This window comes from Spodoptera frugiperda, chromosome 4, assembly GCF_023101765.2.
Source record: "Spodoptera frugiperda isolate SF20-4 chromosome 4, AGI-APGP_CSIRO_Sfru_2.0, whole genome shotgun sequence".
Classification (NCBI taxonomy): domain Eukaryota; kingdom Metazoa; phylum Arthropoda; class Insecta; order Lepidoptera; family Noctuidae; genus Spodoptera; species Spodoptera frugiperda.
In genome coordinates this window covers 5,025,083-5,049,925 of record NC_064215.1, presented here as the reverse complement: position 1 = coordinate 5,049,925, position 24,843 = coordinate 5,025,083, and the positions used below count along the sequence as shown (strand labels likewise).

General features: G+C 34.9%; 2 protein-coding genes across 3 annotated transcripts in view; one reads left to right on the top strand and one right to left on the bottom strand.

Annotated features, from left to right (window-relative positions):
* LOC118272408 (uncharacterized) overlaps positions 1-24,843 on the bottom strand; it is a 43,860-nt gene that overhangs the window by 6,297 nt on the left and 12,720 nt on the right. For both annotated transcript variants that reach the window (XM_035588909.2, XM_050693366.1), the window contains exons 2-3: positions 10,690-11,443; positions 493-523 (exon numbers count right to left, since the gene is read on the bottom strand). In XM_035588909.2, the coding sequence (XP_035444802.1) occupies positions 493-523; positions 10,690-10,731 (73 nt within the window). In that variant the 5' untranslated portion in view covers positions 10,732-11,443. The remainder of the gene's footprint in view (positions 1-492; positions 524-10,689; positions 11,444-24,843) is intronic.
* Positions 19,889-24,843, top strand: part of LOC118272407 (zinc transporter ZIP11) — a 42,416-nt gene continuing 37,461 nt past the window's right edge. Inside the window, exons 1-2 of the mRNA XM_035588908.2 lie at positions 19,889-20,184; positions 20,279-20,513. Of these exons, the coding sequence (XP_035444801.1) occupies positions 20,077-20,184; positions 20,279-20,513 (343 nt within the window). The 5' untranslated portion in view covers positions 19,889-20,076. The remainder of the gene's footprint in view (positions 20,185-20,278; positions 20,514-24,843) is intronic.

Sequence of the window (24,843 nt, the reverse complement as noted above, 5' to 3'; positions counted from 1 at the left end):
GTGACGGAATCGAACCCACGGTTACGACCCGGGCTACGGTACTTTACTCAGCGATGTATCGTCCAGCCCAGAGTACTATTCAGTCAATTATTCCATTTGCTCAAAATCATAGAAAGCAAAGAGATTTCCCCTTCGATCTGCCGACCAGTAGTTAACCACTTACGAGTTTTCGTTATTGAGGTAATTATAGTTCTTGGCTACTACGGACGGTTAAGTTAGTTATTACTTGTCTACGCTTAGATGCGTCTTTTGTTCTTGTTAATTTATGACTATACTTATTAACTATCTCCCATTAAGTGTCATATTGACGTTGTTGGTAATTCAAAAGTGGTCTTAGGTTAAGTTGATGTCCTCATCTATTTTGGTAAGGTAAAGAATTTAATACTCGTATTTTGGCCTTATATCAAATTGGAGGTCTTGACACAAATGTTGAAGAAGCATTTAGGATACACTATACGACGTATAAAAGAGTGAATAACGGTGAATACGTACCATCGTAGTCTTGTGCGAATGCTGCTCGGAACTGTAACAATGAGCATTCAATTTGTAGGAAGGAAGACGAACACGCCATCAAACAATTAGGAGGTTAATTGAATGTAGGTATTGTTAGACACATACACGAATTTCCTTTCACATTGTTCACTAACACTCTGAAGCTAATCTCCAACAGATCTATGTGGGACTCGGTAGAACATACTTCGTGTATCAGATGGCTATCGCAATATAGTCCTGTACTGCCATTGTTAAATATATTAATATAAACGTTTTTTATTTGATTGGTTGTAGAAGAGTAAAAGTTAATCGATGTTGCTGGTGGATTACGTGTACCTACTTAAAGTGATTTTAATGATCTGAGTTGCAGCTTTCAAGTTTTTGATTTGAATATGATAATCAGTAGGTAAGTTCTGGTGCTCTGTACTAGTAAAGAAGACAGGGTGATTCTACTTTTCGCCTTAAGTAAACAACAAGTGTACAACTAGAAGCGTGTCGTTCATGCATACCTACCTAAAGTATGTGGAGTGACCTAATAAGATATCTTTCCTTACAATGAAATACCATTTTTTCTTTTGTAAAAGTCAAGGTGCCCAGAATAGGTACAAAGGTGTTTATCTTTTATATTTTCTTAGTGAGAATATGTCCACTATCCAGTGCTTACTCGTGCACTTTCTATAGTCTTTTTCCAAGTTTTATATTCCAAGTAAGTAATACAGTGTTGCAAACGATAGTTACGCGAGGCCACAATTTTTTGTGAACTAATGCCCGATGGTCTAAGCTTATATCGATAGTGGATATCGCTTAAACGCACATAATTCTAGAAATCAGTGTAATGATAGCTTAGAAGCGATCAAAGTTGACCACAACGAAACTGGTCGCGATTATCTCGCGGAAAAGCTCATCGGATGTTGAGAAAATAATATTGTATTTAATTTTTTACGTGATGAAAACACCACGTTGTAGCAATTAATGATTCCTGAAGTTGTGTCGGTAAGTTTTATTAAATGGTTGTGGTTTTAAAGAAGGCTCATTGACCTTTTTGATGTTTTGGGAAAAGGTGACATAGGTTACCTAGGTAAGGGAACTACATACCAGAAAATATGAAAGACAGTTTACATTCAGTAGTTTATGAGGACCCAGAAGCTATAGCTTTTATTAGGAACCTGAAAGTCTAGGAATAAGTAACATCTCAGTCACTGATATAGTTACTTTTACACAGAACTGTACTTCAAAGTGATCGTTTGACTTTCAAAGTATCAAGATGGGAATAGCGTAGTTGACGAGGATTATGAGTGTGGTTGCGGTTTTGTAAATGAAGCGAACCATACCACATCATTTGGTCCGTGAACGTGAGGTCGGGTGATGCGGCGTCGTTGAAAGTAAGTCGATTTTATACACTTTATCACGGTTCATGCTCCAACTGCTATGAATCGTACAATATACATTACTGAGTCAATAAAGAAGGCGTATATTTCATTGCCTTACAGATGCGTATTGGATTGTACATTGTAGAAGTGTGTCGGTTGATTATCGTTTTCGGTAAGGCACGGGGGTCATTTGACCGTTGGCATAGAGCATCGTGCGGAAACATCCGGACGAAGAAAGATAATCTCTCACTTGCTTGTATGTAAATTTTTATGCAGACTTTTAAACGGTTTTTTTTTTCTAAAACGGTTTTACTCTGGTTATTGGGCGTGAAGAGTTGTTTCGGGGAACTAATTGATTCCGCGTTTCAAACGGTTTCGTTACGTCGTTGTCTGCTTGAGTATGGATGTATCACAGAAGTGCATTTCATTACACTCGTTCTTTTTAAAACCACGTCTCTATTATTTTAACAATATAATTATGTAGATCAGCTGCTGTTCGCGTTTGGTCACACGTTATAAACAATGAATTAGTTAGGCCTACGTAAAATCCCTGAAGATGAGATAAGAAGCTCTATAGTTTTGTATTAGATTATTGAGATTTGTCGAGAGTCGATTGTTATCGTCGATTAAAACTCGGGCTTTTAGAGACTTTAATTCTAAATTATGAAATCATTATTTGTGTAAGTTGATATGAAATGAATATTAGAACTATTTCTAAATTTGTTGTCAACTGGCGAGTGTTAAACTCGCGTGTTCATCAATAGCGCAGGTTTCTTTTAATTTTGCAGTTATATATTAGACCATAATAACTCGCGAGTTTGAAACTCGCCAGTTGACGAACAAGTTCTAAATTGTAAAGCTATTTGCACGGCTCCATTAAACCCAGATAATCATAATGATTATAAATTACAATGACAATCTCAATGCGTTCAGATACAAAATCATGTCCATTAGTTTTCAATCTCGCGTCGTAATTGCAGTGCGACGCGGAACTCTCATCTCATAATATGTCTAATCAAGTCGTTTGCAGTATCTTCAAACAAATTAACACTTCCTTAATTTAGAGATTAGAGTCGGTCGCACACTCCCACGGTACCTTATCGTATTCCCAGGCCTTTATTGTATAGATATAACTAGCTTAAGTAGGTATAATTACCGTCTTGGAACTCAATTGCTTAAGTAAATGTAATGACAATTTAATATAATTGTTCGCCGTTTTAATTTATAAGCTGTCTAGTTTAAACTGGTTTTATTATAGAAAATGAAAATATTAATGACTTCTTGGTCTAGTGATTGCAAGCGTGAGTGAACACCGACGGGTAATGTATTATTTACTATATTGAAATCTTATTTTTATTCGCGTATGGTGTAGCTATATCAAAATATCGTCGGATTAATTAAATCGCCCGCCGGGATATAACTTGAACGTGTACTTAGCAAAATAAAACAAATAACACGTTGTTAGTGATGTCACGCTCTAAATGACTAGAACAGAACAACATCGCGTTCTTTTACTAAATTCAAATATTGCCGCCTTTAAAATAATAAAATCACCTACCTTATTATGTTTTGTCCAACGTCTGTACTTATCAAAGTTAATTAAAAAAAAATAGTACGTTGCAACCAGCTACATACGTAGTTTACCTATATGAATAGAGTCAGTTCATGAAAATCTAACTTGCATTCATTCAGATATAATTGTTAAAATTACATAAAGCTCTATTTTATTTTCCCTTGTGTGGTGTATATAAATGATAAATAAATAAATTTTATCTGCAGAAATAAATTAAAATAAAAACATCGTACAAATAATTACTTGGTAACTAAGAAACATCTTGCAGTTATTCCACTACAAGTCATAAAATGCAAATTATTTTCTTGATAATTGAGTAAATAACTCGTTGATCAAAATAGCTTTACAACAACAATGTGAAAGACGTCATTATTGAAATAACACATAACGACTTTAGGGTAGATAGAGTTGCACGTGACAAATTGGTAGGTACATAATTCAGCGTAGCGCGTACCTTTTTATTGTAATTTCGTGAGACATACTAAATTAATTATTATATGTTATCGGCTTACTCACGTAACTGTTTGACGAGGAACTCGACTAGTTTCAAGTCATGCTAGAGGCTCATATTCATGAGCAGCATTCCGCGACACACGACGCGGCTATTGTCGCGCTGCTACTGAGCGCGACAAGCAGCGCGACAATCAGGCACGTTAAAGCCGATAACATAATATAATAATTACATATAAGAATAAGAAGAATTTCTTATTTTGCAGTTTCATCATATTTGCGACCGACATGCTAGTTAACTTATTAAATACTTGAATACTAGATTAGATACCAAAGCACCAACATTAACACTAAATATTAAATGTAAATAAATATTAGTTACTTGAACAAATTTTGTTTTTTTTCTAAGAAAAGATAAGCCGAAGCGTGGGAAATAATTGATTTTCGATTCGTAATCGATTGTTGTGCCTGTCGAGTGTTGAACTTAACAACCTGTTTGCGGCTGTCCGTCTTGTATTGTTGTTACCAACCGCTTTTGTTTCGTGTCATCCTTTAGATAGTACTATTATGATAACCTATGTAAAACTACATAATTATTTAGTTCTTAGAATCGGTAACGAAGGTGCAAATGAACAGGTAAGCAGAGGTTCACAATAGACTTAATAAAGACAGTTAGTCTGACTATAAAAGATGTATGCTATCTTATTTTTCCCAAACAAAACAAAAATAGGACTACTTAAAGAGAATTCAAATTTAGTATGGCTACGTCCTATGTGCATTAAGTAGTGTAAGATCCTTTTATATGTTGTCATCATAATAGTAACTATTCTTTAGGTACTTGCATATTTTTCTTGACCTAAAAGTTTATAGTCCATAGATCTCGTAAGTAAGCAATTATGGCGTAACTATAATAGCTATTATTTAATAAATAAGTACTTATAGATATTACAAGCCATTATCATTGTTTTACCTATTTTATTATCATTACCTTGGGGTACCTAATGGCATTTCCCTAAGCACTTATAATTAATTACTTAAGTCGGTCAATAAAGATATGCTCCATTTCATTTACAGAAATGTCAAATGCGCAAAGCAATTTTCTGCGCATTTGATCCTATGATCCTGTGTGTGGGAAAGACATGAATAAATAATAATAATTAAGCATTTACTGAGAAAAAGTATTTAAAGACATGAAAATAACATAAAACTCACCTATTGTTTATTATCTTATCTAATTCTAGGTAGGTAGTAGTAGTAGTAGCAAGCACGAAGTTCTAAGTAGCAGGTACTTCTTAGTTAGTTTGTCCAATTTGAGTATATTCCTTGCTTGACCAACGAAAGGCATATAAGTAAAATAGCGTTAAAATGACAATAAAATCATAAGGAATTTTCATCATCAGCTGGAATTTTAAGCAAATTGCCATTATCTTCACAATTTTACAGGTGACTTGAGAATAGCAGTTAGACCCAAGAAAATTTAGCCCACACCGTGTTGTCGTAGTTTCAGAATTTACTCGGATGTCCCATACCTGGAATCTGTATCTACCCATAACTAGGTATTTAGGTAGGCTGGTACCTATTTTCTATTACCTACATTATACTAGGTCAGAAATTATAGAAATTATTAGGCATTGTGCTTGTCATGTTGTCCACTTTTCGCTTGTGTGACTTGATCAGCAGAAATTGCTTTTGACAGCAATCATTGCTATTTAAAGAAAGTTTATCTTGAAGATTTGTACTGAGATTAGGTTGGGTCATTCAAATCGGTAATGGGTATTGAAAGATAGCCTTTGGTAACAAATTGAAGAATGTAGGCTGATTATGACTAATTTTAAACTTAAAGTCTTTAGTGTGTGGTACTATGGATTGATTAAAAGTATTCCAGCGAGTCGCATTTACCTATACCATTTTTTATGTTTACAGATTGAGTATATGATATGAATAAAACTGTTAGATCTATTAGCCATTCCGTTAATAGATATTACAAAAACAGCTACATCTACCAATGTCCATGATTTTAATATTCACTGCCAATATCGTATGGCTTTGTTCCGAAATCGTAAATAAACCGTTGATCAGTTTGAATTAATTTTATTTCATAGCTATCGAGTTAAATGAATCATAAATTAGCAATATGATATTTTTATGCGTTGTTAGTGCACTATTAAGTGCGGTGCAGTTACGTTCGGATGGAGCGGACATTGAAAGCGTGCGCGCAAGTTCTAATTCAAGCGGAGCACGCATGCGCAAGATCTGTAACATGCAGCTATCATCTTCGATTGATCGTGAGGTGAGTAACCGGTGAGAGCAAGTTATTACAATTTGTATACTAATTCGATTTGTGATTGTGAATTGATCTGAACCTCTTTGTTGCTTGATTTAGTTATTAAAGTAATAAACCATGGTACGAACATGTGCGTTATTATTTATTGGAAAGTTTAATTATGTGGTAGCCCTTTTATGTAGCGTACGTGACCCCTGGCCCCTGTGGTGTTGATTTGTGTATAAATAATACGTAAGAATCTTATTTATATTTTAGCAGCTACCTAGTAATAGTGATGTGACTTTCTAAATTTGATCTTATACATTAATTGTTTAATTTTAACCATGAATAAATGTCTAGTCCATCTCAACGTTTTTAAGGCGAATATGGGATATAAAATTTTCTTTTAATAGTTATTTTTCTAAATGGTTATCATGAAAAAGGTTAAACGGTTTAACGACCGCTGTTGATCGAGTGATAAAATCGATATTTAGCTAAGTTTAAAAGTCGATGAGAGAGCTTCAAGTTTTCATTGCCTAGATATTTTTGATGGGCTAGGTCAACGGGTTAGGTCAACTGTGACTGCGGTTGCGATGTACCATGAATTTTAGGAAGTTGAACTCTCCATGCCGATAGTGAGACTAACTTGCTAAAGGGATCAATAATAAGTATGAAATGATAAGTATCTACCCTAACAGCTTACAGATAATGAAGTACATACTTAAATACGATAGATTAATTTAAATCGAAAACTTAGGACATATTTTTCTAAAACTAAGCCAAGTACTGCCCTCTATTGAAGTGAAAGCTTAGCTTACGTTGTCATTGTGGAAGGACAATAAAATTAAGGATGGGTCAGTAGGACGCACTGATTGGCACATCTGAGTAATGAGAATTCTAAATGAAATATGACAATATTTACTAGACTAGGTAGAACTAGGCCCACTAGGTACATAATGTTAATTAATCATTTCATTTTATCGTACTATAATGAAAATGAATGCAGAATGGTAGAAATGAATACGAAATAGCCCGCATTTATAAATTAATAACCATTAGTCCGCTTTTAAATTGTAATGAAGTTTATGTAGTTTTTCAGATGAGACAAAAAAGTATACAAGCGGATAAACTATCGATTAAGATTAGATTTTGCGAAAGAAAAATAATGCGTTTACTCTACTTTTTGCCAGCTCAGTAATCTGGTCTAATTTCGCTTTTTTTTCTATTATCTACTCTTGCTTTCGCGAAATTGTTCTCTATTTTTTATTGCCCAGTAATTTGGTTTGATTCCGTGGGAAGAACTTAGTTATTGATGTTCTTTTGTTTTTTTTAAATCTATTTAGACTGGCATAAATTGATTAGTGATGTTATCTGGTGGTTTGTGTTTTATTGCGATACTTTACTTTTTATATGGACCTAGTAGTGTGTTGTAGTGTATTTAAAAGATCCTAAACCTTATTTATTAGGATGGGCTAATACACAAACTGTTAGTAATACGTAAAATAAGTATCCAAGTTAAGTAATAAATCGAGTAGTTTTCCATTTTAATGGTCATCCAACTTGAGGAATCATACTTAAGTATTTATATTTGCTTTTATTTTATTGAAATTTGTTTTAAATGTTGTCGCAAAATACAATAGTTAAGTATACTTAAGATTATATAGATACGTATCTAAAGTAAGTATCTATTATACATAGTACCCGTACAAACAAAGGAATCAGACATAAACATTAAAAGTTCTCATCAAGCGTAGAATGAAGAAAAACAATGTGAAAATAAAATAAAAATCCACTTTCATTCGAGAGTTTTGAGGACATCACGTAATGCCCCAGTTTTTAATTCGAATCAATTTGCAGCGTAACAGCCTTTCAGGCTTTCCAAACTAGAGATACATGGCAAATTAAATTTCACAATAGAAGCATGGTTTTCTTGTTACAAAAAATCGTAACATTTAGACAGACAGTTTTTCTATAGATAAACAAGACATTTAAAAAAGAACTATAGTAAAGACAACGGAAAGTTGTTTATAGGATTAGTCCTATAACCACCTTTCATTCAGAGATTAGTCTTTCTTTAATCTTTTTAAATTGCTATCTGGTACAAATTCTTTATGCGACGTAAATCCTTTACGTCCGAAAGGCAAACATTTACAATTATTAATGTAGTATGTGTAAGAAAGGAAGACATGTATACAAAAATTAGGGAACCTACTTTGACAGAAACTTAAGTTTCAATTCAAATTTCTTCCACCTAGTCATCTATATCTAGAGACCTTGGTAACCTATCAAGTAGGTCGTCTACTTGTTTGATACACCAGTGATAGTGGCGTAAAGAATCTCAAACTATAGACATTTCATGGAGCAACTATTTACGATACCATTTTACGGATTAAAATGAAAGCTTGTTCTAGTGGAACGGTGAACCTGATTCTTTACAGACGTTTGCTGAAGAAAATTCGCATTTTACTGCTTTGCACATCGTATTGGTTTTGTTTCCAAAGGTTTACTTTGGTCTGGATAGATCCAGAAGGTTTTAAAAAAGGAATAGACTGTTGTTTGCGTTTGTTCAACAGGTAATTAATACGAGAAAACAGAAAAGTTACTCGGTAAAATTTCTAGTAAATTAGGCAAGTTGAAGGTTTTTCTTCTTAAGAACATGTCACGATCAAGATCATCTTCTAACACATATCAACAATGTACTACGTAAGATACTTAATCGAAAGTATTTAAAGCTGACTTGTTGAAGAAGCGTGCGAACCTCAGCATTTACCGATCAATAGCTTGTATCGAGGTTCAACATATTGTTTCTCTGTACAAAAACAATCCACTAGCATAATAATAGTGTGAATAATATTGTAAGGAAATTGCTACGCAGGTAAATTAAAGAAAAAAAAAGTGGAGCGTGCACGATGCTTTGAGCACAGGAGCTCAATTTCTGAATCATTCGTGTGAAAGTCAGAAACAGTGAACACCGAATTTATATGGGTAATTTATTTAATGCGGTTTATATGGTGTTTCATCAGAAATTCATACTGCTCTGTACGTAAGTATTTCCTGGTAATAGTTCTTGAGAATCGATATAATTTGCGACCGAAGATTGAATCTGAGTTCCATATTGGCTACAGAAATATTTAAATAAGATTTACTTGCTTATTTTATTGGTTTGTTATTACCTATTTTATTAAACCACACGACATAAGATATTAGTATACCTACACATTAGCTATAAATAAACTAGGTACGTGTATTTCGGATTTTACGGAATCTAAACGCTGACTCTGTAGGTGGATACGAAAACATATTATGGCAAATTTGGGAAACATACAACTTTGGCAATTTCAGACACCTTTGGAACTACGTCGACTGAAAATTGAAAAACTGAATACGCGGCACGCGCCATGTATGTATTTTGTGCTTCATCTCTAAATTATCCAATATTTTATTAAAGAGGCAACTTAGTAAGTATCAATAACCATAACGATAGGAGCAAACATCCTGCCAAACAATGGGCATGTTAATATATTAAGTGATTATCTAAGCTATGTGTTCTTGCCGAAAAATCCTAACAGAAAAAGTTACTAAACTTACTACTGAGTCGATACTAGATACTATATCTACTTAATAATCTTCACAAATACCCATTTACGAAGTGTCTGTTCAAGTAATTTTATCGTCTTTGATGTTGGCAATAGATATTTTACTACATAAACAAGAATTAATTAACATGTACTTGACTGTTTCTTGTACACAATAAACTTTAAGCTTTCGTTGAATCATAAACTTAATACCAGCTGTATCTGATACTACATGTAGATTAATTTGCCTACTAACAAAGTTCTACGGAGCTTAGTAAATGTTAATTAAGTATACAGGCACTTTAATGAACTAGACATTTAATCTTGTCAGTGCTTTAATCTTCTCTATATGTCTAAATACGCATGTATATGCTCATATGTATTTATACTCAGTAGGTATACAATGTATTAAAAATTCGTAGCGAGATACTATCTGCTACTGTTAACCCAGTAAACGTGTGAAACAAAAGAATTATTTAGTGTAATGTAAGCAGTTTACTTAAACTTTTAATTAAGTTAGTAACTTTGTAGAGCGAGTTAGCGAGACAAAGTAAGCGTTCCTAATGTGGGTCAGTAGGCAGTGTTCACTTGTGTAGATAGCTTAGAGCTTATTACAAACACTGTGTTTATGATTATACTCCACAAGCAAACCGGATTCAAATATAAACTTGTCTTCAATACTCTAGAATGGGGACGAAACATTCAGATTTTAGTACACCGCGAGCAACCAGTACGATTTATAGCTAAACTAAATGGAAGTAGTATTCAATTGCTTATGTATCTACCTAATGGTCCCATCTGCACTTTCTAGGCCTAAATACTTACATCTAGGTATGCTAACTGTCGTATTCGTGATGAGATATTTTTTTACTTTACATAGCTATTTGCATGCATACATCCAATGACAGACATTTTGGACAATTAATTGGGGAAAGATAAGAGAGTAGTTGAAGTGGTTTAACATACCAGTAGGAGGAGCACGAGAGCGCAGTCGCCGGCGCTCGTCATGCTTGCGGTCTGCCACACTCGAGCGCGGAGCCAACCGTTAATGCTATCTGCCCCGATTACCTTACTCGTACAAATAAAAAATACGCCCAACAATTCGGATTAGTTATCCGATTAAACAAATAATCACTATTTAGGAATGCGTCAGATATTGTAGTATCTTCACTGCCACTGCGTAAGTCCGAAAGCGCAAGACAAGCGTCGCCGGTAGCTTTTCCCGCGCAACTTGCAAACAATTCGGTAGCGGTGGTGGTGTGGAGAGCTGAGTGCGGCAGGCGTGGTGCGCCGGTGTGTCGGGACTGCGCGGTGGCGCGGTCGGCTCGCTCCGTTGGTGATGGTGGAACAGTTAGCCATGGCCGGGGAGGGAACCACCTGCTCGCCTGTGTCTTATCGTTCTCACGACACGATCACCGAACCGCCGCGAACAATCTCGTGATCTATATACTTGATTGGCGTCGGATTATTGGGAGAATTGGGCTCCGACGAGCGCCGCGACGCGTTCATTGGCGTGACATTCGCGTGGAGAAATTGTGCCGTACCTGCTAATGATTGAGTGGCATTTCGGTGCTGCGGCGCGGCGGCCGGTATCGGGTCATCGATGTTATGTTTGGGTCGCTATCTCAGTGGATGACTCTGGTTGTTGCAGATGATCTCTCGATAAGATAGCTAAATAGCTTTATATCTGACCGAGAGCCCCGGTGGCCACAGAGGCTATCTGTACGATATAAAATTGAATCGCTATAGAAAGTCAATCAAAGTCGAAGATGAGCACACTGATATTGTTTTAATTCACATACTTAGGTACTCGATAAAGATTCAATTGAGTTCGTATTCAATAAATCTTTGGCACATGACTCACTTTGAAAAAACTGTAGGTATCTATGAATGTCCGCCAACTAGTTGAATGAATGGTAGGTACTTAGTGCTTTAGTTGCAAGTTGTTTAGGTTGTAACACTAAGTAAACAAACAGCTGAATGGTTTCTAACGATCAACAGATGCGGTGCAATATACGGAACGGTTTTGGTTACTTTTTCGTCGGAGTCGTTCATTGAGTGATCAACTAAACCGCGGCTGAGGACGCTCCAGTTCACATTCAAACATTGTACACTCAGAATAGGCAATAGTCCTACTTTATCATTCCACGTATCTACACGTACGTAGATATTATTTAAGATAATTACAGAGACACCGTAGAATGAAGGAGGTTTATGCTTAGTTACCTATATAAGTCTGAGTATTTATAGATTGTCGTTTAAATAAGTGGGATATAGTTAGGATAAAATATACAACCGCTGTATATACACCACTGACAGTGTACCTATACAATTATTGTACCTATACATATTTCGTCGAAAAAAACGGTTATTGTTAGAAAGAGTAAACTTTTATTCAATGTTTCATTTTGCTATAGAGGTTTTTGTATTTAGTAACGCCTCCTATTGATAGTTTGTCTAATGGGTCGATTCCCTTCGCGCCGCGTCGACGCAAGCGCAAGTTTTTGCTTGTTTTACAAGAAGTGCATTAGCCGTGGTTACAGTAACTTAGCCTTATGCCTACGGCAATAAAAACCAGCGTAGTGAACCAACCATTTTATAAATATAATTAAAAGTTTTATTTTCCTTTTTTATTGATGAATTTATTGACAAGTAGCATGTTGCATATACATAACTAAGTAATTACTAAATGATAAGCTCCCCTATGGAAAGTTAAAATAACTGTCCCATGTGATAAAATTAACATTTTATTGAGGTTTGCTGTGTTGGGTAACTCATATTAATCACTGTACCTACTTTACTTCACTTGTGTTGTTCTGTTTGTTAATCTGCAATGCATAGATTCAAGTAGCTACGTTTAGGCATTCTTAATAACTCATTCAGAAGGTAGCTTTATTCCTTTTCAAAACGTAACCTGGAATACTTGTAAAGCAAATATACAATAACGTAGAAAATTCAACAACGAATGAGGAAGACGAACAACTGAAAGGCTTTCCATTTCAACACAGCCTGTCAGTGGACATGTTTGTGTCCTTTATGCTAACGTCACGGAAACGTGGCTTTGACGCGCTGACGCGGTGACGCGGCGACAGAGGGTCAATTTAGTAGTCAGTATGCACACACAGTGCCTGTCAACCTCCACCGATTGTGTTTACATATACCGTACGCGCTTGACTGACGCGCTTTCTTACACTTGAATTACGTTTTGATATAAGACTTGTATGCGCAGGGATTTTGCAAAACAAATTGACCGTGAGCCCCGTAAGCCCGCAACTTGCGGAAGCGTTGGAGATGATAGCAAATAAAAGATGTTAAATCTCTGGATGAAAACAAGTGCTAACAAACATCTATGGAGGACTGACGAATTGTTAAGATGTTCTTATGAGAGCTCAGCTTATACCTAAGCTGGAGATATTCCAATGCATTCACACACTCTATGGTTAATCAGTCTCATGACTGTAAGGAACGACGTCAAGAACCAAGTACACGACCATATTGAATGACTATATAGAGATGGAGATAAAACACTGTCGTATATACGACTTTTCTCGAACTCAGGATGTCTTGGTTGGTTTCAAATTCCAACAAAACGTGTAATACATAATACATTACATCTACTGAAAATTGAGTGTTTGTTACTGTAAAACGTTCCTACCTTTCCCGACGAGAAACAAGCTATTTGCACTAGTAATATTAAGAATTTATCGTATTTTTAGCCCATAACTTTCAGTTTAGACTTATGCTTCGTAAATTGCAATTAAACAAGACTCAAGACCTGCTAATTACAAAGAGCAGTCGAGCGAGAAATGATAAGTCTTCACTAAACTCTTTGATTAGTAGTACATAGGTAATTGGTATTTTATTCAAAGGACGTTTACCCCATTTTAATTTATTGTAACACATTTATTATGAGTTAAATAAATATAAAAAAATTTAGCTTTTCCCCAACTAAGGTTTAATGATGAGTCTAAATCATAGTTTACACAATAAATATTAATGATAGTTAGTTTATAAGTTTTATTTTATATTAGCATACTTGTTTCCTAAAAACATACCAAAAAATATCTTTAGTATTCTGGACCGTTCACGCTTTAACTGAATTTCTGTGTTCCGATTCTTCCGACCAGAGTCACTAGCACTAGAAGCTTCAAAGAAAACAACCATTAAACAAACAATGCAGCATACTGCGATCGCAATTTGCAATGATGTAAAGGTATTTGAACAGTAAATAGTTACGATGTGATGTGACAATAACAACAGCGCCGGAAAACGCGCGGCACGCGAGCTTGCAGCCGTTTTTGCCACCATTACTTGACGTGCGATGCGAATCCAATTCTATGATCTATGGTCCCTCTTCCGCATGCTACAATGACACCTGCCATTTTAAAAGACCATCCGCCAACGCACCGAAATTGATCTCAACAGTATGTGGACCCGTTATATAACAGCGTGTGGTAATGTACTTACTTGTACATGGAAATCAGTAAAACCGCATACAACGCTAGTAGTTGAAACGGTCTCCATGGAATTCCGTGTAAAGCACTCTAAAACTAGGAAGGTACAGTTCTTAATAACTTGTGATAATGTTATTCTTTAACATTCTCAAACTCCATTGGTCTAAAGTGGGACTACCGAACAAGAGGTACTCGAGACGCAAAATTTCTTTTGGCATACTTTGCCCTAGTTTTAGAATTACTGCAACTCCTGTACATTAATTAGGATCTACCTACAGATAGGACCAACGGGAAAAAAGTGTGATAACAAAGATCTATGGGTATGTTTCTTGGATCTGGTAACAAAATAAGAAGATTTAATTTGAAGGGTATAAAATTAAGAAATAGTTTCCACTTTCTTCTACTTTTAGCGTAAAAAGGGTTGTTCGGAAGACCGTCGTGTGAGTATCATCATTTAGATGAAAAAGCGTAAAAAGGGTAATGAGGTTTGGAATTTTCTATACTACTTTAATATTGTAACAAAAGTCTTTTTCGACGAAATCGAAAAATACTTTTTCCTTGTTTTATTTGATACAATTGTTTGGATCAATAGCAATTTACTAAGGCTAATAAAAATTTCCAGTTAATACTAGCCTTAATGGATTAGAACGCATAGATAGACGGTTAGACCATTTGAAATGAGGAAAAAAGTAAACAATTCTTCATCGTTAATAACTAACGGCAGATGAGGGACAGGTACTTACAAGGTGTCATTAAACTGTTAAAAAACAACAAACAATTTCTAGACGATTAAGGTAAAAAATCGATTTCTTGTATTCTTGTAACGAACAGGTTTTTATCGGTAAAATCGCTAAAGCCTACTTAATTATTTCTAATTATCACGGTGCCATTCTGATTATTGTGTAGCTAGAATTTTTGTTACTCTTCTGCTTTATTTGGCAGGTGTTTTGTTAAGGAGTAATAAACCGAGTACTAGGAACGGTGATGTAACCTTATTATGTGGTTAATTAAGATTATTTTTGAATCTGGTTTGAATCTTTTGGATCTACCTACATTTACACTATTTTGTTATGGGTAATTCAAAACTTTCAGAGGCCCTATTCGCAACTTTGATCTTTGATCGACTAAATTAAATAAAATCTAAATATTTTCTTGTAGTCGAAGTGCTCTACTTATGTTACCTACTTATCGACCTGTTTTAAAACAATTTGAATTTCACCGGGGTTCCAACTAAAGTAACTATGTTCATCGGAAGCTGGTCCAGTTTTGGCCAGAAATGCCCAGCAATTTTCTGCTTTAATGCTTCCAAGTTTAAACAAACTGTCAAACTGTGCTCACTTCCGTTTCATCAGAACCTTCAAGACAATGAGCATCTCCACTAACCGCTCAAGCTGTTTGGATAACGGACCGTTCACACGGCCATCCACCACGGATGACCGCATCTCATTTTGACCGGACTAATCGTAATTTCAGACTAGTACGAAATAGGACAAAAAGCAGGGGCCGGAACAAGCGGGCAACTAGTACAGCGAAAATTTGAATAATGACGATCTAGCGGAATGTTTTGTTCGTTTAACGCTACGGTGGCTGCGTCTACGCAGACCACGTCACTCGCTCATGAGATTTGTAACAGTTGCGTAGCTTCGAACATCAAATTATATGGCTGTCGCGTTGTGTGATTTAGATCACCGGAATAAGACGCGTAATGACTCTTGTTTGTTTTATTTGGCATTATATCTTTATGAGTGCGCGCCTCTATCTTGCTAGGAAGGTGTATTGTTCACTTCAGTTTCAGGTGTAATTACCTGAGAGTGTCTATTTACTTGATAGCTGGCTCGCTATCAAAAGCCGTTTGAAGGTAAGGAGGCAATATAGTTTGCTGTCTGTATGAGGTATCGAGGAACCTCCCCGCTAATTGTGGTGAATGTGGAGCATGCGGGACATAATGCTACACCGCGACAGAGCCGCCCAGCGATTGCTGCGCCGGCGCACGGTGGTTAATGTAATGCCTGTGGCCGTCAGCTCTGCGTGCACATTTCGCCATTCAAGCCTTAAGTAGGTACCTAGACTGCACGCACTATAAGTTGTTATTTATCATTAGGTTGTAGGTGACATAAAAAACTAGTCAAATGCAAATTGAAAATATCGGTCAAACGCGCACATGTTTCGTGTTTACAAATCAGCAATTATTTGTTTAGCTAACGAGGTACAAAGTTGGAAATATGATACTGTCCATGGCACTAATGAACTAAACAATATTAAAATTGTTTAAGTCACAAAGGAGGACTAAGCAAATGATTTGTCTACATGATAAATATGCTCTGAAGTTTCAAGACATCGTACGATAAATACGGAACTCTATTAAATGGCTCTCGCATGAATATACTCGTATTTACTTAGACACTTAAGTTAAATTTAATGAATATATGTATAAGGCATACACATCTGCATGAATTTGTATCAAGCTTGATTATTATCATCATTGTAATCAGGTCAATGTAAGAGGTAGCCAGGTAGGGTAAGTAAATAAACATTGCATTTTTATTTCCACCTTCGGCGACGCATCTGTGAAAATATAACGGTCGACTGACACGTTTACGGTACCTATAGAACACAAAACGAGACGAGGTCACAATGATACGCTAATAAAATCTGTAAAATTACGATGTAATTACAATATCGGTAAAAGTAATTAGATGCAGCTGTCGACGACTGCTGCCATTGTCTCTTTGGGGAAATGTGGTGTACCCGTACAATACAAATAAGGTACCAATACGAGTGGAATATGTGATTGTCACTACTAATAACAGGGCCGGTAATTACGCCGATATTGTAACTGTCTCGCGGACGGTTCTTGCAAGTATTCTAATGGGGACAATATGGCCAAGGAAATTACAATACGGAGATTTTTATTGTAACGGGTGTTGTCTATCTATGTAGATAATAAAGTCATTACCTACATATTTCTTTTTCTATGAGAAGTAAATACTGACATAAAACATTGTCTGCCAGATTCCTACCGGGTACGAATAATATTTGCTTATAATTTAGATATAACTACTACATACGTACTAGACTCGAGAACGTGTTACTTTTCACGACAATTTAAAAATACTATTTGCTTATTTAATTGTTTCTTATAGCAATTTAAAAGGGCCATAAAAGCGGTTTAATATAAACCAAGTTTTCGTCAGTGGGACGGCGACGTGACTGATATCTCATGCGATAAAATAAATAGTTTGTCTAAGGACTTAAATGATGCCACGTGTTTCTTTAATTAATGCCATCTCATTATAACGGCGGTCGGTGCAACTGAGTCATTTCACTTAACTGTTAAGTTGGTTAAACAGATATGAAAGAAATTAACGTGTAGGTACACAATTTAAAGTAAAACACACATTACATTAAATGCTTTATCCCTATACGTGCGTGACTTTTAACCACATTTGGTAAATTAACATTTCTTTTGTACGAGATCGTGGCACTAATTGTATGACAATTTGTGGAATGGCTTACCTTCCGGTGAGATTAAAATGGAAGTTTGAATGTGAGCCGACAGTATCGTCTTAATACCGAGGTTATTGGAGCCTAATATTTTAGGAACCATGCGAATTTTAATACTGACTCTTAATACTACATGAACGAACCGATACGACCTTCAAACATTAAAGCAAAGAGCGTACCTTTTTAAAATGCCAACTGCCAAATGCGCTTGTGACTCCTCCTGTGTTACGGGTGTGAATGGGCTGCGCTGATCGCTTACCGGTGGCGCGTTTATTCGTTTGCGCCCTATTCCATAAAAAAACATGGATGGCTATGTGCTACGTGAACTTACCACTATGTGCAACGTATCTTGGGTTCAATTCCTACACAGATCAATTTTTGAGTGAACACAGTAGGTAAACAAGATGATAAACTAATTGATTTGGTAACGATATGAGTCTGATTAATAGTTTCGACCTATGAAATCATCTCAGGTTCGAACCCTGAAACGGGCCAAATATCAAGCGAAAAATGGACAACTTACATTAAAAATGTGTACACATCGTAATGCTGCGCTGTGAGTTGTCATAATTGTAATGTGTACGTGATACAAATACTTCTTTCACTAAAAGATATGTACTAGGGTAGGTCAGTACTATCAATAAACCTGAGTAAATAAAAATAACAGAAATAAATTACAGGTATGGTATGGTACGAGTATTTATTTACCAAAGCAAAACTGCATTCGGTAGGTACATCCTGATAACTTGCTGCCAATTTCGATTACCGATCTTAAGATCGGTTAAGAATAAGTCGGGTTTTCTTCCTAACGCTATTAACTCCAGAACACATGGACCTATTTCCACGGTTTTGCATTCGATGAAAAGGTTTCAGTATGTATGAGGTTTATAGCAAAAACAAAAAAAAAATAACAAAAAAATTCAAGAGAAAAAAATTACGTTTGTTGCAGCCGTAGAATATTCCTAGGAAAAGATTAATTCAAAAGTCCAAATCCTGCGTCAAGTCATTATTGTACACAGACGAAGTCGCGGGTAACTGCTACTTTAGTATAAATTGAGGCAGGTATAATAGATTAACACGTTATGTGGAGCCTGCTAACTATTCGACATTTATTGAAAACTACGTTGGCTATGTGAACCAACCTAAATTAGCTTTTTTTTTGAGGAAAATCATCCAATTACTTCTCCCGCCTTGGGCGAGGCGAGAGGGAGTGTCAGACTCTTACTAACTAAAAACCACCCCGTTCCTTCTCCTGCTTTTCGAGCCGGAGCCCCGGTAAACCCGCTAGGTAGTCCGCAGCTCCGGATCAGGTATCAGCCCTACTGGGCCCCATCTGTGGTGGTCTGATAGCTCTTTGAGGCCTGCGCGGAACGCGACGCGCCGCACGCACTGGTCTGGTTCTGGTCGGGCGGCGAGCTACCCTTGCTCGCCGTCGCCGCGCGAGAGATTGCCGTCGTCGACCACATCCCTGACGACTAGGCGGTGCTCAGCCCAGGCAGGGCACACCGCCTCTGTATGTTCCATCGTGTCCTCCGGGCGGTCCTCGCAGTGATGATACCCGAGCGTTTCCTCCCGCCCAATAAGGAACAGGAACCTACCGAAACTCCCATGTCCGGTAAGCACCTGCGTCAGGCGGTAGGTGAGAACGCCGTGGCGCCTCTCTAGCCACTCCTCAAAGAGGGGACTTACCGCTGCAATGACAGCGACCCCAAATCTAAATTAGCTTAGCTTTTGGTCTGCAACCGGTTTTAAGCCATATTCTAGTCTAATTATTAAATTCTTATTCAATCGCTTGAAGTTATCACAGATTTGCATAATATGCGCAATTTTAACTTTTGCATAATATTAAAATTCCTGAAGTACCTATCACTACTGTTTGATTTTGCTCACTCTGTAAATCTTCAAAGAAATATTTAAAATAATTCTCTATACTTTTATTTATCTGTGATACATTCGTTTCTGAACTGTTAACTTAATTTCATTTTTATCCCATATCCGTAGGTACAATTATTTATTAAAAAACAAAATAAACAGGACCTTTGTACTTTAGTTTTTATCTATTAACCAAGAATGTAACTTTACTGTAAAGCAGAAAACTAATTTATGTCGACGTGCTTGAAATAACGGTACTCATTTAATTTTTTCTACACTGGCAACATTATATATCTTGACACTGACAGTTTTGAACGAAATTATCTCTGTCTAAAATCTGTCACATCACAAGGTCATAACTCCGATAAAAACATGTGGAATGTATAAAAAGATTTAAGTCGCGAGTCTCGTCGATAATATGATGGTGAAGTTCGTGTTAGTTTAGAAATTCGTGCACATAAAATGTTTATGTGATAACAAGTACTTAACTTATAATTGTTTACTTAGAAATAAATAATACAAAATGATAGAAGGATACGGTGCAGTAACACAGGCCCTTTTAGGGACCCTTCTGACGTGGGGATTAACTGCTGTGGGGGCCGGTTGTGTGTTTTTTATAAGAGGAAAACATGTAAGTTAATGTTATTACTTACACTTAAATTCGTGAGAGTTTTTTAAGAAGTGCTATAGACAGAATCTTATTGATTTGTTATTATTTTTTTTAGAGAAAATTACTTGACGTGTCATTGGGCTTTGCGGCGGGAGTGATGACTGCAGCGTCTTACTGGTCTCTCCTAGAGCCAGCTATAAACATGTGTAAAAGATCAAATATTTATGGATCAGAGGGCCAGTATGCCTTCCTACCAGTGGCCTTTGGATTCTTGTTTGGAGCTGTGTTTGTATTTGGAACTGATAAGTTCCTGGATTACTTAGGAATAAACTCGACTGGAATGATGATAAGTAAGTACTCAATATTGTTTACTTTTACTTTGGATACAATAATATACTCACACACATACCTATTATTATTTGTATGCACATTCATATACACTGACATCCAGTAACCTTCAAGCAAAACAATAATTAAGCAATTACAACTCTGCCTCTGATCTTGATGCTTTGGATCTTTTGTGTATGTTTTAGAATTCAATTTTTTAATATCTGAATGATTTAATTTTGGTTATCTTCTACTTGAATATTATCTTATTTAAAATAATTTAATTGTTTTTTTCTCATATATTAGTTTATTAATTCATAAATAGCAATTTTTGACAAAATAAGTTAAAACAAACAATATAAATTGAAAACTTTTTGATTCTGAAGAGGTTTGTTCTCTAATGTGAATGATTTCCGATAAATATTTTTTGCAAGTCGTAAACTTTTTGTGTTCTCTGTAGATGCAATATTTATGTTAATTATGCTAATTATATTATAGCATACCACATCTGTAGGTGACCTTAAATAATTATTACACTACTTTTGATTGGCAACACAAATATTCTGATACTGGTTGCTTATAATCAAACAAGAGACCAGAGACGGAAAATAATTCACAACATACAGTTTTTATTTATGACTGACATATCTGTTACTTATAAACCTGATCTTAGACTTAATTACCAAGTCATTAGGTATATTATTATTTGCCACTTAATCCTTATTATAAAAAATGCACATTTCTACTAAATTACCATTAACTAGATGGATACATAACTCATGAATTAGGTAGTAATTTAATAAAACGCAATTTCCATACAGTTTTATCGAAGGAGTACCTATTTAAATTACAAACTAGGTACATTTAAGACAGGTTTTTAGGAAATGATTGTAGTTATCTAATATTTTTGCATTTAAAATCACCAATGGAGCTCTACTACAGCTGTAACTAGTTAAAGAGAAATAATGTGGACTTTGAATCCTTAGGTTCATGACTATAACTGTCATTGGTCCTAACTAGTAGCACGCACATCCTATTAATTTAAGACAACAGTGATTTATAAACTGTAGACTTAAATCTTTTTACTTATTTCATACATTGCATGTAGTTTTCTCTTACAGCAACAATATTTGTGCTATGTTATAATAATTTTTTTACTTGATAGGGATTAATAAATGATTTATTCAATCACATTTTTCACATAAATATACTTATCTGCATTTTGTGAAGTACCTGTTATCTGAAGGAAAACATTATTTTAGATTAGATATGCGAAAACTTGTAATTTTTTACTAGACCTGACCTTTATTTTGAAACCCAATAAGAGAAAGAGTCGATGTGACCATTTCAGAGGGTTATGTATTAAGTAATTAATTTATTACTTTTCCATACTTTCTTTTAATGGTGCGACAGAACTTATTTTTATTTATTTTATAATCAATATTCTTTGCAAAGATATCTATCATTATTGTGAATTATTATGATGGTGTGTCATTTTACAATTTCCCCTAGATGGATCTGATAATATTGTTAATGGTCTAGTTATTATCATTGTGGTGCATCTTTCTGGTTCATAAACTACTTTTGATTCATAATTCTGTAAATATACTTATGCCAATAAGAAAAGTTTTAAAAATTATACATAAACTAAAAACAATTACTATTGGGACTAAAGTAAAAATAAAAATGTTCTACTAAATGATATTACTAAATGTTTCAATTTATAAAGCATTAGAAATTTCAAGATTACATATGTCATTCAGGTTTTGTTTCCAAAAACTGGTAACGCTTATACAATTAAAATAAAATAGAATTCTATAGTATTATTTTAAGGTGAGTAATGACACATAATTGACTGATTATATCTCTAGCATTGACATAGTAATTAATAATAAATAATTCTATCTCCGTGCTTGTGTGACATATTCCAATCTGGGACATAAATGCTGTTATCTTTATGGTGCATGCGTTTAATTCATTGTTGTTGCAACCCATGCACCAATTAGTTTCACACTTAAAACCTAGGTACTTTAAACGAAGTGGAAAATCAATTAAAAATGTTTCGGCACATAAGCAAGATTATATGAATAAGCAAGTCAGTTTTGAAGTAGTTATTGACTCAACATGTCAACATCAAATAAAAAGTCATCATCGACCTTAGGCGAACGACCTGCGTAGACTTTCGACTAACATTCTCACCTCTGCGTATAACAACAAGAAAAGTAAAAGATTCAATAAACTCTAGAACATAATAAACCTGCTTTCCGATGACACTTAATAACCTTCAATTTGAATTTTTGCAAATTTTAAGTGCCAACATTGCATAATTACGAATCATCTTATCTTTACCTTTGCCCTCATACGAGCCAGCCAAATTAATTGTTGGCACTTTTCACGAAACACGCGAACTACTACTTGTACTTATCTAGACGTGGAATATATTAAACTGTTCATAGTAGTTACAACAATTTGCATAAGTACTGATAACAATTCAGTCAGCTGGTTTAACCTTAATGAGCTATACGTTATTTTTTAATATTTTTATAATTATGCGTATTTAACTCCATCACCCCGTCAAAGTTGTCTGTAGTAAATAATTACCTGATGCCTAGTTAAGAATAATTTTATTTATAAATTATAATAATATGAACGCGCATTATAATTTAATTTACACTTATCTTCCGGTCTCCGTCAATTCCGTAACAATTTACATTTGTATTATTGTTACTAGTCGTTATCTATTGTATTATTGAAAAAATAATTTATTTCCTATGCTTTTATATATGCTGTTTATTACTACGAAAAATATACCTACAGCCGTATTTTCATTATTTATTTATTAACTGCTGTGAATTTAATTATTTTTAAAACAGAATCCATTAAATATTTTCACATTCATTCTGCGTATAATTCCTAGTTCGACGCATTTTTTGAAGTCTTGATGCGTTTACTATATTACTTACCTAGTAAGACTAGCAGATTGTCAAACCCTGTTGTACTATTTAATCACATAATCACAATTATATGTAAAATATGAAACAGAAACAAGTTTTTGTCAACGTCAACACGTGTTCGAAATATGATGAGGGATTGTTCGACCAGTTTCTGAGTCCAAAACTAGTCTAGTAGGTATTCCCGAACCTAACGCGAATGAAACCGTAAAAAACTGTACATTTTGCGCACTTAGTAACGTAGCTATTGTACCTACGTACGCGCAAAAAATGTTACCTGTTTCAGAAAATAAAATAAACCCGTTTTTCTTTATGGTTATAAGGAAGTTTTGTTTCAATTGAAACTGCACTATGGTATTTTGTAGGTACCTACATAGGTATGTTTCGACGTAATGTAACTAGATTTATCAAAAATAGTTTCGTATTCTATAATTAAGTGATACTGGCATTTATGTTTTTGTTCTTGACATGCTGTGTTCGGGGGTTCCCCTACTCAGTCAAAATTCCTCAAATCTTTCGACACTTTAATTTATAGTTAATTCCAAGTATTTATTTGTTATTTCTTCTACTTTTTTTTTTTACAAAAGAATTGGGAACAATAGGGGAAAAGAACAAATATCTCACTATACGTCTAGCATTCATGATAGCTAGGTACCTATACCAAAGTATTGTTGTTACTTATAAAAACTTTTTATTATACAAATTATTAAAAAAACCTGTTAAAACTGTTGACACTTGAAAGTAATACTGGATATCATCGACGACGATATTAATTTTTAATATTACGATATTTACGATAAATGCTGTGTAGGTAATAAATTTTAATAGTCTTTACAGTAATCAATAGTCCAAGACCAAGAAAGCTGTAATGTAATAATTTATGGCCGATGTCCGATATCGTAAACTTCGTTAAGTACTGGAGAAATGTATGTGCACAAATGCTGCACAGATAACTTTATTGATTAATTGTAGAAGATAAATTAGATTCAAGAGGACTCTACTTGCTTTCAATATACTCAGCGTATAACTGGTATTGTGTTGAAAATACTATACTAGTTACCAAACAATTCATACTAATTCCGAAAGAATATTCCTTGTAAAAACTATGTTCGTCAACACATTTTGTATTTTTGTCAAAATTAATTATAACAAAAAGGATTGTAAAAGTAAACAAAACGATGAAATCAAAATGTCTCTACAATTATGACTTTGACTTTAAAATTGAGTTTCAATAACAACACCAAGCGTTGTTATTATTGTTTTTGATTTCGTAGAAGTAGTTATTGTAAAACCATGATCGTTCTTTACAATTTTATTAAATCTCCGAAACACATAAGTAGGCCCTGGTATGACTGGTGCTTAACATTTTCCTTATTTTATGTTAATTCATAAGAATACGGTA